The sequence below is a fragment of the Rhinatrema bivittatum genome, chromosome 3, assembly GCF_901001135.1.
Source record: "Rhinatrema bivittatum chromosome 3, aRhiBiv1.1, whole genome shotgun sequence".
NCBI lineage: Eukaryota > Metazoa > Chordata > Amphibia > Gymnophiona > Rhinatrematidae > Rhinatrema > Rhinatrema bivittatum.
The window spans coordinates 163652074-163668566 of NC_042617.1; the positions used below are offsets into that span (position 1 = coordinate 163652074).

Sequence of the window (16493 nt, forward strand, 5' to 3'; positions counted from 1 at the left end):
CAAAGGAGGCAGTACAGGCCATATCCACCATATCATCCACCTCAACCATATCAGCAGCCTCAACGGTCTCAGCTTCCTCAACAGCAAAATAGACGTGGAAGGCCTAGAGCCCAACGCACACATTCTCAGGCATCAACATCTACAGCCAAGGCGCCATCATCTTTTTAAAATTAGCAGGGCGACCACCGCAAACTATCATAGCGGGCAGGATACATCATTTTTCCATGCTTGGAAGCAAATCACTACGGACCGCTGGGTATTGGACATAGTGCAACAAGGCTATCACCTTCATTTCACATCCCAACCACCCCTTCCCTCTCTTGTTTATACCAAGTAGAGCAAGAAGAACCAATCACACCTAGCACAGGAAATCACTCAACTACTCAAACAACACGCAATACAACCCATTCTCCATGCATCATGGGACAAAGGTTTCTATTCCCCATATTTCCTCATTCCCAAGAAAACAGGGGATTTACGCCCTATCTTGGACTTGTACGAATTGAACAAGTACACCTGGTGAGGGAAAAATTCAAGATGGTTTCCTTAAAGTCTATCCTGCCTCTTCTGCAACTCAACGATTGGATGAGTTCACTAGATCTCAAGGATGCCTAAACGCCTATTCCAATGCATCCGACGTCATGGTGTTACCTCTGTTTCCAATTCAATGGTAAACATTACCAATACAAAGTACTACCATTTAGCCTAGCGGCTACACCCAGAGTGTTCCCAAAATGCATGGTAGTGATGGTGAACCCACCTCAGGAAACAAGGAATACAAATCTTTCCATACCTAGACGACTGGCTTTTGGTAGCATCAAACTCTATGATTCTTCAATCTCACGTCTCCCAAACGATATACTGTCTGCAAACATTGGGATTAGTGGTAAATTTCCAAAAATCCAGTCTCAACCCATCATAAACTCTTCAGTTTATTGGGGCTCAGCTAGTTACGCATCAAAGCAGAGCTTTCCTTCCACAAGACAGGAAAACCAAACTCAGAAAACTACTAAAGACCTTAAAGAGGACACTTCGACTAATGGCACGTCAAATCCTTAAAGTCTTAGGACATATGGCAGCAGCCATATATACAGTCCAGAATACTCGCCTTCACATATGCATGCTCCAATGGGGATTAAGGAGACAATGGTCACAAAACTGTCAACACTATCACAGGTTATGTCGCTAACACGCGAGATGCAAGTGGACATAGATTGGTGGTTAAAACGACAAACACTCACCAAAGGAGCCGTGTTCTGCGCGCTACTTCACAATGTGGTTCTCACAATGGACGCTTTGCACAAGGGTTGGGGAGCCCATCTCAACCACCTTGAAACGCAAGGTCAATGGTCTCTGCGAGAAACCAAATACCAGATAAACCTTCTGAAACTCAGAGCTGTCAGGAATACCCTCAAGACGTTCCCTCCACAAATACAGGGCAGATGTGTAATGATCTACACGGACAATCAAGTAGCCATGTTCTACATAAACAAACAAGGAGGGTCAGGTTCATGGATCCTTTGCAAGGAAGCGATCCTCATACTGGACTGGGCAGCTCTTCATTCAATTCTCCTCCAAGCGACTTACCTACCAGGGATTGTCAATACATGGGCGGACAGGTTGAGTCGTATTTTTCTCACCACACGAATGGTCACTGCACCAACAAGCGGCAAACAAGATTTTCCACCGCTGGGGTGTGCCAATCATAGACCAGTTCGCCATGGACCAGAAAAAAAAGTATACAACTTTTGCTCACTAAAACACAGCCCTCACAGAATTCCATAAGATGCCTTTCTCATTCCTTGGAAAGGAGGACTAATGTATACCTTTCCACCGATTCCTCTTCTCACTTGCACTATTCAGAAGTAAATACAGGACAGGGCAGACCTCATTGTGATAGCACCAGCGTGGCCCAGGCAACCTTAGTACACCTTCCTACTCAAGTTGTCTATAGATGACCCAATCCAACTCGAGGATTGCAGCGATCTACTGTCACAGGATCCAGGGATCTCTTCTACACCCCATGCACAAGTCATTACACCTGAGTGCATGGAGATTGAGTGGTCATTACTAGCAGAGATGGGGTTATCCTACACTGTACAGGACGTCATACTTTCAGCCAGAAAGCCATCCACACGACGTAATTACCAGTTCAAATGGAGAAGATACACTACGTGGTGTGCATAGGACCACTTTGACCCGCGACATTGCCCACCTGAAGAACTGTTAGAATACCTACACACACTATATGCAGCGGGGCTTGCTACAGCTTCTGTGAAAGTTCATTTGAGTGCTATTGCGGCATTACATGTCCTCCATAATGGTCAATCGATTTCCATGCACCCGATAGATTCTCAATTCATGACGGGCCTAGCCCACCTTAGACCCCCAGTTATGAAACCAGCAATTCCATGGGACTTAAACATTGTACTTGAACAGCTCATGTTATCTCCATTCAAACCTATGGAGTCTTCCCACATATAATACCTTACGTGGAAAGTAGTCTTCTTGATAGCAGTTACTTCTGCATGGAGAGTCAGTGAAATTCAAGCATTAGTTCACTACAGTCCATACTTGGTATTCTACCACCATAAGGTAGTTCTCCGGACGCACCCAACTTTCCTTCCGAAAGTGGTTGCTGCCTTCCACCTCAACCAATCTATTGAGCTTCCAACATTTTTTCCAAGACCTCATAAAAATGAGAGAGAAGATTGCTACATATGTTGGATTGTAAAAGAGCTCTAGCTTACTACAAGAGCAGAACAAAAATTGAGTCCAGACCCTCTCAACTTTTCCTCATATTTATTTAACCCAAATGCTCCAGGTCAACCTGTGGCCAAGAGAACTATCTCCAGTTGGATTGTTCAGTGCATAAAACTTTGTTACGAGAAGAGAGGTTTATGGCTCTCTTCCACACCAAATGTCCATCAGGTACGGGCAGTATCCACTTCAACTGCCCATCTAAGTCACGTTACGCCAATTGACATATGTAAGGCGTCAACATGGTGCTCTCTGCATATTTTTACAGCATATTACTGCCTGGACCAACAATCAACAGATGATTCCAAAGTGGGCAGGGCAGTACTTAATACCCTACAGACATAATCTTTAGCACTAGCTGTCCACAATCATAGGTCACACTACGGATACAAATGAACAACAACACTTCCACAGCGTGACCATTTAACTTGGGACTCCCAACACAGCATGGCTGATTCAGCCCTGCTATCGACGGGAAAAAGCAAGTTTGTTTACCATAAATGGTGTTTCCGTATATTGCAGGATGAATCAGCCATGCTGACCCGCCCACCTCCCTGGACAGCCAGGTAAAGGATATTAACTTAAGCTACTGCTATGCACAGACTGAGGAGAATCTGCTTTTCCTGAGCGGGAACTCACGCGTAGCTGCACAGAGTTGAACTCTTTGTAACAGCTCTGGAAAGCTCTGCCTTCCCGGGCCTGACAGACAGCCCAAGACAGCATGGCTGATTCATCCTGCTATCTACGGAAACACCATTTACGGTAAGCAAACTTGCTTTTATAAAATCGGGACATCCATGGGTGTGCGCCAGGAAGTGCATGCACATGGACGCATGAGCGCATGTATTAAAATCTATCCCCAAAGTTGCAATTTTCAAAAATCCATTTATATATGTAAAATCCAGATTTGCACATGAAAATCCTTTTGAAAATTACCTTCACAGAGTATCTAACAGGTGACCCTTTGAACTCCAGAAGAAAGCACTTTTTTTTGCACAATGCAAGAAACTAAGACGAGCACTAGCAGTAAAATTGAGAGATTGCATTTATACCTGATATACCTTGGCTCATGAGCGAAGTTTATTCCTGCCATGAGGAGTAATTTCCAAACAATTTATGCATTTAAATTAGCATATAATGTAGTAGTTTTCAAAAGCCCATTTACATGCTTAAAATGCACTTTCACTTGTAACACCTATGGGCAATTCAATGGCATATATCGTGGCAATTTTCAAAAGCCCACTTACACAAGTAAAGTATATTTAAGCGAGTAAAATTACCCCTATGGTGTGTGCATATCTCATAGGGACTTTCGGTTACAGTTTCCATTTTATTTTTCCTGGGAATTTCAATGTTATAACAAAATAAAATTAGTAGAAAATGACTTTATTATAACAAACAGGAGAAAAATCAGTGGAAAAGTCATTTTATTATAACACTGAAATTTACAGGAAAAATAAAACAAAAAAACTGAAAATGAAGGGCCCTAATTGTGTGAAACAAACCCATTTGCAGACATTTCCCCAGTACTAGTGGATGAATGTGAAATTAGTAGAGATGTGCGAAGCCCGAACCTTTTGGTTTGGGCTTCAATTTCGGCCCGCCGCAGGAAATTTCGTATTTCCTGCGGTTCGGACCTTTTAAATTCATGGGGACCCGAATTTCGGATTAGTGCGCGTTAACATTTTTACGTTAGCACGCACTAAACCTGAAAATGAATTTTTCCTGAAATTTTGGGAAATACTTGTTCGGGTTTCGGGCTTCCCGAACCAGGACAAATTAGGCTATTTCACTGAAATTGCCTACGGTAATTTGTCCTAGACGAATGCACATCCCTAGAAATTAGTGATGTTATTCGCTGAAAAAAATACTGGAAGAAGAAAAACGAATTAACCAATATCCTTTCAAGATTCATGCTGGATGATTGTGAATTTTTATCTCCATATGCAGTTATTGAGAAAAATGATTTTGGGCCTCCTGACACAGATTCTAAGGTGAAATGGACGTGTGGAGATACTGCTTTGATTTTTTTGGGTGTTTCTACCAGTTTTGGATGATATTTAGGTGATTGGGATTTTGTAGAGCTGTGGATTGTTTTTCATGTGTCTATTATGTAAAAATGTCTACATATATTTATATATCAACTATAATAAATGAGATTAATAACTCAATTCCTATATGTATTTTAATTTAGTCTGTGAGAATTTGAGATTCCTCATTTTCTCTTTTTGTTAGAAGTTCATTAATTGAATATACAGTTTAAAATTTTCACATTAATCATTTTGAACAACATAGTATATTTGCTGAACTGACAAAGAAAACAATCTTATTTTACCTTTCCATTTTTTCATGTTTCTGCAGAAATTGATGATGAAGGTAAGCCAATGTTTGTTTTACCCTTAAACTGCATTTTAATTTAAATTTACTTGTCTGATATTGAATGTAAGTAGTTTGGTACTGTGACTGTAAAAATGGAGGGTCACCAGGATTACGGGTTTATCTATGTTATCAAAGTCCTATAAGAAACTAAGTATTTTTAAAAGAGTTTATAAGTCAAAGCTTTTACAAGTTGGGTTTCTGTATATTTAAGCCCAGATGTACTAAATATTTTACCCATAGACACAAAGGGGTCAATGTTCAGCCACTATCTGGCAACACAAAGTCAGTTGGATAAACTTATGCTGACTTGGCTGAGATATTCAGTGGCATGGCTGCGCCTCTGAATATACTCAGCTATCTTACAGTTAGCCAGGGAAGTTTATCCGCTAACTTTAGGACAGCTGAATAGCAGTCTTAGACTTACCCAGTTACCTAAGCCAGATAATACTGAATATCAGCACTTTCTGTTTAAGTTAGCTGGACAAATGTCCCCTTCCCTGAACGCCCCTATTTTGCTCCTTATTTAGCCAGCCAAATTTTCAGTTGGATCAAATGTTAGCCGGCTACATGGCAGCTGCTAACTGTATATGGATATTCAAATGGCACCACATAGCCAGCTAAGACTGAACTTAACCGGCTAAGTGGTGCTGAATATTTGGCTCACAATGGAACAAATTCTTTAGTGCATCTGAGCCTTAGTTGTATTTTTGGGATAGAAGAGAGATTAGATGTGGGAAGGGTAATTTTCAAACAGCTGGCAATGAAAGTAGGCAAATAATTCCATAAGTTAGCCCAATTTTCAAAGGGAATTTACAGCCCGATTTTAAAAGGCCTGCGCGTGGCCTGGTCTTGCACGCGTTGCTTGTATTTTAGAATGGGCCCGGCCACGCACGTAACCCTTGTTATGCGAAGAAGTGCCAGGCCCTGCAAAAGGGCGGGATGGGAAGCGGGTCAGACAGCGCCATTAGCCGCTATCCTGGGGAACCGCACGCAGGCAGCTGGATGACGTGTGGAGATTACTTCTGCTCCCGAGGAGCAGTAAGTAATCGAACAAAAAAAGCGTGAGTAACTAGGAAGGGGTTAGGGGTCGGGGAAGAGAAGGGAAAAAGGGTAGGAAGGTTAGGTAGGCGTATAGGGAAGTTCCCTCCCAGTTCGCTCCTTATTGAAGCGGACTGGGAGGGAACTGGGGAAGCACTACTCGTGTCGCTGCGCGTTGCCTTTTAAAATTTACCCCCCCTCCGTGCGGAGGAGGCCACCCGCCCGCACATGCGCACGTGGATGTTAAAATCCGTGCGCATGTGCGTGCAGATATATTTTATATCACGGGCACGCAGACGCACCCGTGTTATAAAATAGCCGCGTCCATGTGCGTGTGCCAGGAAGCGCATGCACATAAACACGCGTGGGTCTTAGTCTGCTTTGAAAATCATCTGAAATAATGTGCAAAATCTCACCCTCATAAAATTACACCTGCTCTTTGCCGAACATACCTTGTGCATGTTAATTTCCATGCATACTTTTTAAAATTAAAAGTATGCATTAAATCCTAACTTCATCCCAACTTTAGCCGCACAAATGCCACACAGAGAGGGTCATTCATCAAAATGTTTTAGGGCCTTAACGCAGACATTAAGGCCCTAACGCTCACTATAACGCCATAATGCCCGTGATAAAAAAACGATTTGCGAGATGCGTATGCAAATTTCTAAAATGTAGTCAAAAGGGAGGAGTTTATGAAAATGAGGGGTGTTTAACACCGGAAATAACTACACCTTTTTTCTTGGTGTTATGCCTGACTTGGAATTTGCGATAAATATCACAAATTCTGTTTCAGGCAGGAGAGAGAGCGAGCAAGAGCCTCTTGGGTAGCACACATATTAGTCAACTATTTATACTACTGTAGGAGGGTCAACTAGTATCTTGAGGTGAGGTTTTGGTGGTGGTCTAGATTTTGGGAAGCAGGTTTACATGCGCCATCAGAGGTATGAATAGTACAGTACGCATCAGTGAAGATTTGATGTGATTTGGATTGAGGAAAGGTACACAAAGATCAGATCTGTACAATGTACTCTTGCCTTAGCTTTAAAAGCAGCTAGGTAGAGAGTGCATCAAACTTGGTCGAGAATACAACGTACAAACCTCATCTTTGTGTACCTTTCCTCGCTCCAAATCACATCAAATCTTTACTGATGGGTATTGTGCTGCTCGTACCTCTGATTGTACATGTAAACCTGCCCCCCAAACTCTAGCCAACCACCAAAATCTCACCTCGAATTACTAGTTGACAGTGGTATAAGTAATTGATTAATATGTGTGCTTTCCCCCCCCTCCCTCTCAAATACCTATGCATAACATGTTGCAGTATCTCAAAAATTAACCTAACCATGCTCCTTTTTTGTATTGCGGGCATTATTCATTCAAAATGTATAGCAAAATAATGAATCTAGGTCAAAATGAGGTAGATTTTAAAAGCCCAGCATGCACATCAGTGAAGGGATCCGCACAAGTCGGGCTTGCGTGCGCCAACTGAATTTAAAAAGCTGCCCAGATGCACATGTTTCTCGCACAGCACGTACATCTCACTTGATTTGAATAAAGGGGTGTGTTTTGGGCAGAACATGAGCATTTCGGGGCACGACCAAGAGATGTGTGTGTAAATACTTATGCGCCCTGGCACGTGTGCAGGTCCACTGACGTGTATGTTTATTTCTGCTATGGAGGAGGTGCAAGTTTAAAAAACAAGAACAAAAAAACACCTGTTTTGGAGGTGTTTAAAGGGTCTGGGTTAATTAGGGGGAGTGCAGGCTATTAAATCAGGGGTGTTGGAGGACCTAACTGTAGACGGGTGAGCTGGTAGATGAACTGGTGAAACTGGGAATGGCGTGGAGGCGTGCCTATTTTAAAATACCCTGACTTGTGCGGTAGAAGCCCAATTGATGTAGCTGGGCACGCACACACTTAAAATTGCATGCACATGTGCTTGCACCCTGGTTATTTTACAACATGTGTGTAAGTTATAAAATGGCCACATTTTTGGGCACGCGCTGATGAACATGCATCAATGTGCGCCTGCGTGCTGCTTTGAAAGTTTTTGTCGAGGTGCACATAAAAGTATGAGCAAATTCGGGTCATGCACTTAATTTTATGAGCTCAAATACTGGGCAATTTTATAGCTTTCCTTTTATGTGCATAAATCGAAAATTACCCCTTTAATATAATTATTTAGGATGATTGTACTATAAGAAAATGCTTGGGTGTTTTGTCTCTTGTAAATTGTTGGCTGATGAATGGTGGTGGAGCTCAGTCAATAATTTGTGACATTTTGTTTACGTTTATCCACATGGTTGCAATTGTGAGAATTGGTTTGAAAAAGGTCTGCTACAGATCTTTTTTTCATCTTGGGAACCATGATTCCCTGAGTTATGACTGATGTCTTGCTTGCTTCTCTTTTCTTTTTAAACTTCTGGAGGTTCTGGTCTTTAGTTTGGATGCCGTTATCTTCCCTTGTTTTGTCTCTGTGTTCCTAGTGCGGTGGTTTGGATCTCTGATCCTCCTGTCTCCCACACAGGTCTGGATTTCTTTCTTTTTTTTTTTTTTCAGTGTGTCCACAATGAATATACATGAGAAAGATTTGGTCTAAAATACCCAGATTTCCTGTCGTGTAGCCAGATGGACTCAGAACAAATGGGTATAGTATGCTCGTGCTAGCAGTTGGAGACGGATCTGACATCAGCACGGGTGTATATATACCCCCACAGGAAGCGTAGCAACTTAGTAATTTCCGTCTCCAAAGCAGTTTGGAGAGCCTGCACGCTCGCTGAGCGTGTTTCCAAATCTACTTTCTACTTTCTTTTTACTAAATTTCTACAGCACCATCGAGCCCCGCACTCCTGCGGTGATACCCTAAGGTCCCTCCCCCAGTTGAGTTTCCCGGGGTGATTTCCGTGATCCCCCGGAGGTCTAAGTCCTCGGTCCGGTGGCCGAATCGCGGCAGGGACGTAGCCCCCGGGCGAGGCTCGGGCGTGGCGAGCGAGGCGCCTCGGTCCCGGCATGGACGAGGCAGCGGGTGTATATCCTCAAACGCGGCGGTGAAGGTACTTGCCCTCTCCCCCCGCAGCCGGAGACCGCCCGGGTTCCAGCCGGGAAGCGCCGAGGATCAGGTAAGGCATACATCTCTTACTTTTGGTCTCCGAAGAACCGAGGATCGGCGGCGTGGCACGCCGTGGAGGACGCCATTTTGTGGCCTTGGTAAGGTATTGAGCGCCCGTGATAGGCGCATGTCTATGACTAAGCCGCATATTGCTGAGAGCATATTGCATATCATTGAGCGTATATTGCTAAGCCGCATATTGCTGGGAGCACATTGCTTATTGGGCAGCGTACATTGCTAAGCCGCATATTGCTGAGCGCACATTGCTTATTGAGCAGCGTATATTGCTAAGCCGCGTTTTGCTGAGAGCACATTGCTTCTTTGGCAGCGTACGTTGCTAAGCTGCCCATTGCTGAGAGCATATTGGATATCATTGGGCGTATATTGCTGCCGCATATTATTGAGCGTCTGTTTTGTTAAGCGTATATTGCGGCCGCTTATTCTTGAGCGTCTGTTCTGTTCTGTTACGCGTACATAGCTGCCGCATATTATTGAGCGTCTGTTCTGTTAAGCATATATAACTGCCGCATATTATTGAGCGTCTGTTCTGTTACGCGTACATAGCTGCCGCATATTATTGAGCGTCTGTTCTGTTAAGCATATATAACTGCCGCATATTATTGAGCGTCTGTTCTGTTACGCGTATATAGCTGCTGCATATTATTATTCAGCGCCTGCTATAGTAAGTGTCTATTTGTGCCGCTTTTCATTAAGCGCATATTTTTTCAATGGAACAGAACGCCTCAGCGTCTTCAGCAGGGGCACCTCCTGCCTCCGGCATTAAAGCCCTCGGTCTCTGCTCCGCATGCCAGCTTAGAGCCACGCACAGTGAAGAGCCAGACTCCCTATGTGCCCAATGTGAGGAGGCCGGGGGACCCTCGGGCCAGGACCAGTCTCAGCCAAGATTTGCTGACAGTTCCCCAGGGGCTACCCCGGATTTAGCGGGCAGTCTCGACCAATCTGGAATCCCGGGGGATCTTGTACCCCGGCGATTAGAGGCTGCTTCCATTTCCTGGGTGGATCTCTTTAAGGGGATTCATGCCTTTGTACAGATGCACACAGCTTCCCGTCCAGGCCCTGCTGTTTCTGCTGTTTCTGCTGTTCCTGCGGCGGCTGCTGCGGCTGCTGCTGCGGTTGTGGCTCCAGCGGATCCTGTTCCTGGACCCTCACGCCCTTATCGTGAGCGGGACTTCCCGCCGCTAGACAGTCCGGATCAGTCGGATGAGGAGGTTTCACTGGACGAGTCCGAACTCCCGGACGAAGGGGAACTTCCCTTAGGGATTGTGCCATATAGAACCATGAGGCGGTTCTTCCCTAAAGAGGATCTCTCCGATCTGGTGTCTCAGTGCCTGGCGGAGTTGGATATTACCGGTCCCAGCGCTTCGGTACCCTCTGCGCAGAACCCCCTACTGGAAGGTTTTCGTCCTACAGCCCACCATTTTCCATTTTTGCGGGCGGCACAACAGCTGATAGATTTAGAATGGGCTGCACCAGCGGCTTCCTTCAAAGGGGGTCGGGCCCTGACGGGCATGTATCCACTGGCACCGGCTATTCAGGAGCTGCTGGCGTGCCCTCAGGTGGATGCCTTGATTAGCGCTGTGGTCAAGCGCACTACCATTCCAGTTGAAGGGGGGACGGCCCTCAAGGAGCCTCATGACCGGCGACTGGACGCCATTCTGAAACAGACCTTTGAGGTGGCAGCTCTATCTTTGTGGATCGCAACCTGCTGCACAGTGGTGACGCGTGCCTGTTTGTCACAGGCCAGGAACAACGCTCCTGCAGCAGACATGGAGTCAGCTCTCTCGTTCCTCATGGATGCTGCATCAGACCTAGTCCAGACAACAGCCAAGTGGATCTCATCCTCTGTAGCTGCCAGGAGGCAGCTCTGGATCCGGAGATGGTCAGCTGATGCGCCTTCAAAGACACGCCTCACCAGATTGCCCTTTAAGGGCTCTTTCCTATTTGGCAGCGACCTTGATAAACTGGCCAGTACATGGGGCGCCTCTCCAGTACCTCGACTGCCGGAAGATCGGGTCAGAAGGAACCAGCGCGCCTTTCCAAGGCCCTCCAGGGGCAGAAGCTCCCAGCGCTTCATTCCCTACAGGAGTCGCTACCAGGCACCGTGTCCTCAGGCCCGGAATCAGTCCTTTCGGACCAAGCAGCGCAAGAGGGGAGCAGGCCCGGGCTCAGGTCCCGGCCGCGCCTCACAATGAGAATCCGCCGATTCATCTGGGGGACGGAGCCATAGGGGGCAGGTTAACCCTCTTCTACCCCAGATGGGTCGAGATTACATCGGACCAGTGGGTCCTCGCCATCATCCGAGAGGGGTATTATCTGGACTTTCATCACCTCCCTCCGGACAAATTTGTGGAATTGTCATGTCCCATACACAAGAAGGCAGCATTGGAAGCTACCTTGGCGAGGCTCCTGTCCCTGAAAGCCATCATCCCAGTACCTGCATGGGAAGTGAATTCTGGACATTATTCCATCTATTTCATGGTACCCAAGAAAGGGGGCACCTTTCGGCCCATACTGGACCTCAAGCCAGTCAATCGATACTTAAGGGTCCCGAGGTTTCGCATGGAAACTCTGCGCTCCGTCAAGACCGCAGTACAGCCAGGAGAGTTCCTCACGGCCTTAGACTTGTCGGAAGCCTACCTGCATATCCAGATCCATCCGGATCATCAGCGCTACCTCCGCTTCAAGGTTCTAGGACGCCACTTTCAATTCCGGGCTCTGCCCTTCGGGTTGGCCACGTCACCGCGGACCTTCACCAAGGTGGTCGTAGTGGTAGCAGCGGCACTCAGACGGGAAGGAATTCTGGTCCATCCCTACCTAGACGATTGGCTGATCAGGGCGAAATCACGAGAGGAGAGCTATCGGACAACCGACAGAGTGATCGCCCTTCTGGAAAGCTTGGGCTGGGTAATCAACCTCAGCAAGAGTTGCCTACAGCCTTCCCAGTCGCTGGAATACCTGGGATTACAGTTCGACACCCAGGCAGACACAATCAGTCTCACCACCAAGAGAAGGTTAAAACTTCAGACGCGTATCTGGTACTTGATGGGAGCCAGTCGGCCCATTGCTTGGGATTATCTGCAGGTTCTCGGCCTCATGGCATCCACCCCGGAAGTGGTACCTTGGGCAAGGGCCCGTATGAGACCGTTACAACACTCCCTGCTCTCTCGTTGGAGCCCCCGCTTGCGGAACTATTCCACGCACCTTCCTCTGCCAGCCAGAGTACGGACCCAGTTACAGTGGTGGTTGCAGTCCGACCACATGAGCAGGGGGTCGAAGATGTCCTCACCCACGTGGACTCTGCTCACCACAGATGCCAGCCGGAGCGGCTGGGGAGCACACTGCAAAGAACTCACCGCACAAGGGCGGTGGAACACAGAAGAGTCAGAGTGGAACATCAACCGTCTAGAGGCCCGGGCAGTCCGATTGGCATGCCTACGATTTGCTCACAGACTGAGGAACAGAGCAGTCAGAGTGATGTCCGACAACGCTACCATGGTGGCATACGTCAACCGTCAGGGCGGAAGAAGAAGCCAACAGGTATCTCTGGAGATAACCCCGCTGATGGCTTGGGCAGAGGCGAATCTTCAGGACATCTCAGCCGTCCACATTGCCGGGAAGGACAACACCACGGCAGACTTCCTCAGCAGAGACAGCCTAAATCCGGGAGAGTGGCAGCTGTCACCCACAGCCTTCCAGATGATTGTGGATCACTGGGGGATTCCGGACATGGATTTACTGGCGGACAAGTCCAATGCTCAAGTACCCAGCTACTTCAGCCGCAAGCGCGACCCGTTCTCAAACGGAATCGGTGCCCTGGTTCAGCCATGGCCTCCAGGGACTCTGCTATACGCCTTTCCTCCATGGCCTCTGCTGAGCGCCATCATCCACAAGATTCAGAAACACCGGGGCCTAGTTCTTCTAGTGGCACCAGACTGGCCAAGAAGACCCTGGTACACGGACATGAGAAGACTACTGGCAGGGGAGCCCCTTCCCCTGCCCCTTCCCCTGCCTCCTCTCCGGGACCTTCTACGTCAAGGTCCCATCCTCCACGAGGACCCGGCTCAATTCTCTCTTATGGTTTGGCCATTGAGAGGACTAGACTGAAGAAAAGAGGTTACTCGGAGCCCGTGATAGATACACTCCTCCGAGCACGCAAGTTTTCCACTTCCCTCACCTACATAAGGATCTGGAGAATATTTGAAGCATGGTGCGACACTCATGGCACCAATCCACATGCGACCACAATCCCTATTGTTCTGGATTTCCTGCAAGATGGACTTCAGAAGGGTCTCTCCCTCAGCTCCATCAAGGTTCAGGTGGCTGCGCTGTCTTGCTACGGCCCCAGGAGGGATGGCAAGACCATTGCCACGCATCCAGATGTGTCTCGCTTCCTGAAAGGAGTCAAGCATATTCGTCCGCCACTGAAGTGGCCTGTGCCCTTCTGGAACCTCAATCTTGTTTTGGATTTCCTCGCGGGATCCACCTTCAGACCCCTTTGGGGCCTGTCTCTCCGTTCTTTAACCTTGAAGATGGTGTTCTTATTGGCGGTCTGTTCAGCACGCCGCGTCTCAGAGCTACAAGCACTGTCCTGCCGTGATCCCTTTCTCAGAATCACTCCTGAGGCTATCCATCTTCGCACGGTTCCCTCCTTTCTACCTAAAGTGGTCTCACAATTTCACCTTAACCAAACTATATCCTTGCCTACCACGGCGGGTTTGAAGAAATCTGAAGAAGGGCGTTTGCTACGCTATCTCGACATCGGCAGAATGCTGCCTAGATATCTGGAAATGACACAAGAAGTACGAAAGACAGACCATCTGTTCGTCCTGCACACCGGGAAAAGACAAGGGGAAGCGGCCTCTCGGCCCACCATCGCCTGCTGGATTAAAGAAGTTATCAGAGCAGCTTACGTGGAGGCCGGGAAGTCTCCGCCTCTACAAGTCAAGGCTCATTCTACCAGAGCACAAGCGGCATCTTGGGCAGAATCCAGGATGCTGTCGCCTGCAGAAATCTGTAAAGCAGCGACGTGGTCCTCCCTCCATACCTTCTCCAGGTTCTACCGCCTGGATGTCCAGGCCAGGGGGACACAACATTTGCGAGGGCGGTCCTACATGGTCCTCAGGCAGCCTCCCGCCCAGGCTGGGAGTAAAGCTTTTGTACATCCCATTTGTTCTGAGTCCATCTGGCTACACGACAGGAAATGTTGAGATTACTTATCTGATAATCTCGTTTTCCTTAGTGTAGACAGATGGACTCAGCATCCCGCCCAGCTGCCTGGGTACATGGGTTTCACCGATTCAAAGTAAGCCATGTCATCTGTTTCCATAAGAGCGTACACTCTACCAGGTGTCAATGCCTTCCGGTTGGGAATGCTGGCAGTCTCCAGCTACTATCAATCTGTCAGTGGAATCCTGTTTCACTTTTCACTGAGCGTCAGTACACACATCCATAACAGCTTTTGCAAGGAAGATTACTAAGTTGCTACGCTTCCTGTGGGGGTATATATGCACCCGTGCTGACGTCAGATCCGTCTCCAACTGCTAGCACAAGCATACTATACCCATTTGTTCTGAGTCCATCTGTCTACACTAAGGAAAACGAGATTATCAGGTAAGTAATCTCAACATTGATTTGCATATTTTGGATACTCTGAATTACAAGGCCTATGGATTGCTGCATTCACTGGAACCGAGAACCAGTGGCTAAGGGACAACAGAGCTAAAATCTAAAGAATGAAAGAGGAAAAACAAAATGAGAGGGAGCAAGGGTGAACTCTCAGATTTTCAGCTGTATTTATGGGTTATTTAGGACTGTTACTAAAATTGAATAAAAAGTGCTTCTGTAGCTATGAATCATGCTGCTTCTTGTTAACTGCTTAGAAAAGAGTCATTTTTCTATGTCCCTGACAGGATCTTGTGTGCCACAGAGAAGTTAGTATTGTATATTATTTGTTCTCCGTTTGGAGTCTGCTTGAAAGTCACGTCATTAGTGATAATTGTTTTAAGGTTTTAATGATAGGACTAAACAGCTCTGTTTCAGCATAATCTGCTGAAAGCTGCAGATTTCTATGGACAACCCATTAGCGGGCTCCATGTGTCCTCCGATTACCTCTCGATGTCCCATGGGACACTAATTTGTTAGCTGTTCACATTGTACTTTAGAAGTTAGCTGACTGTACATTGCTAATTAAACATCTGATTTCAGCACAGGTGCTCATAAGACCAAGATGTCCATGTCTTTTAAAGCACAACTCTGATACTGTTTTTCACAAAGGACATTTTTTTACCATACCTAATGCACGGTGTTTTAAAATCTGAGTTTGTTTTTGAAAATAATAAAAATGGAACTATTAAACTTTAGTCATCTGTAAACACATTATCTCATGATGAAGAGATCATTTTTACAGGAAGGAGTATGAATACAGAAAAATACATTTTGTTGTCACGAGCTATGCAATCCTTTTTCTGTTGGTTTATTCCAATGATTCTCTTTTAGAGGGTGATTTGCAGTCATATGTGTGGGTAAATAACAATTTACAAGATGAAAATTGGCTGCCTGAAAGGAGATCTCCCTCAGGCTGGCTGAAAGTCTGTGCATTTGGAAACAATATGCACACTTTTAGCCACATTCAGAGAAGGGTTCCGGGGCCATGTTTTGGAAGGGATGGGAAAATAATACACAAAGAGACTGACTTTCAAACCTATTCATGGTACTGGATTTGCATGCAGATTTTTAAGTATTTTATAAAACAGCATCTATATAAATATGGCTGTTTTTCACCCGGAATCTCTTTGAAAATTTACTCAGTAGATTGTATTTTCAAGCTTATGTGGGTTATTTTCCATCAAAAGTCTGCCCAGACACAGAAATGTTGGAGCAAATGTCAGCAGGTCCTTTGTACCTGCTGAAAGTTCAGAAGTAAAATAAACATGCATGTTCTCTATGAATATTGGTAGAAAGTCCACATATAAAAAGTATCTTTGTTTTTGCCCCAAAGTGGACAGTCTGAAAATTGTTTCCCTGATTTTCTGACCCATCCCTTACCTGATCATGACACTAAGTACTCTATAACAATTCTAAAAACTCAAGAAGAAAATCTGTCTTACTGGGATTTATATTTATAGGCTGTTAGTTAAATACTTAGGGGTAGATTTTCAAAGGTACGCCCGATTTTATAACATAC

General features: G+C 46.1%; 1 protein-coding gene across 1 annotated transcript in view; it reads left to right on the top strand.

The window, feature by feature from the left end:
• RYR2 (ryanodine receptor 2) overlaps positions 1–16493 on the top strand; it is a 1771220-nt gene that overhangs the window by 510578 nt on the left and 1244149 nt on the right. The window contains 1 exon segment of the mRNA XM_029593907.1: positions 5122–5136. Coding sequence (XP_029449767.1) covers positions 5122–5136 — 15 coding nt within the window.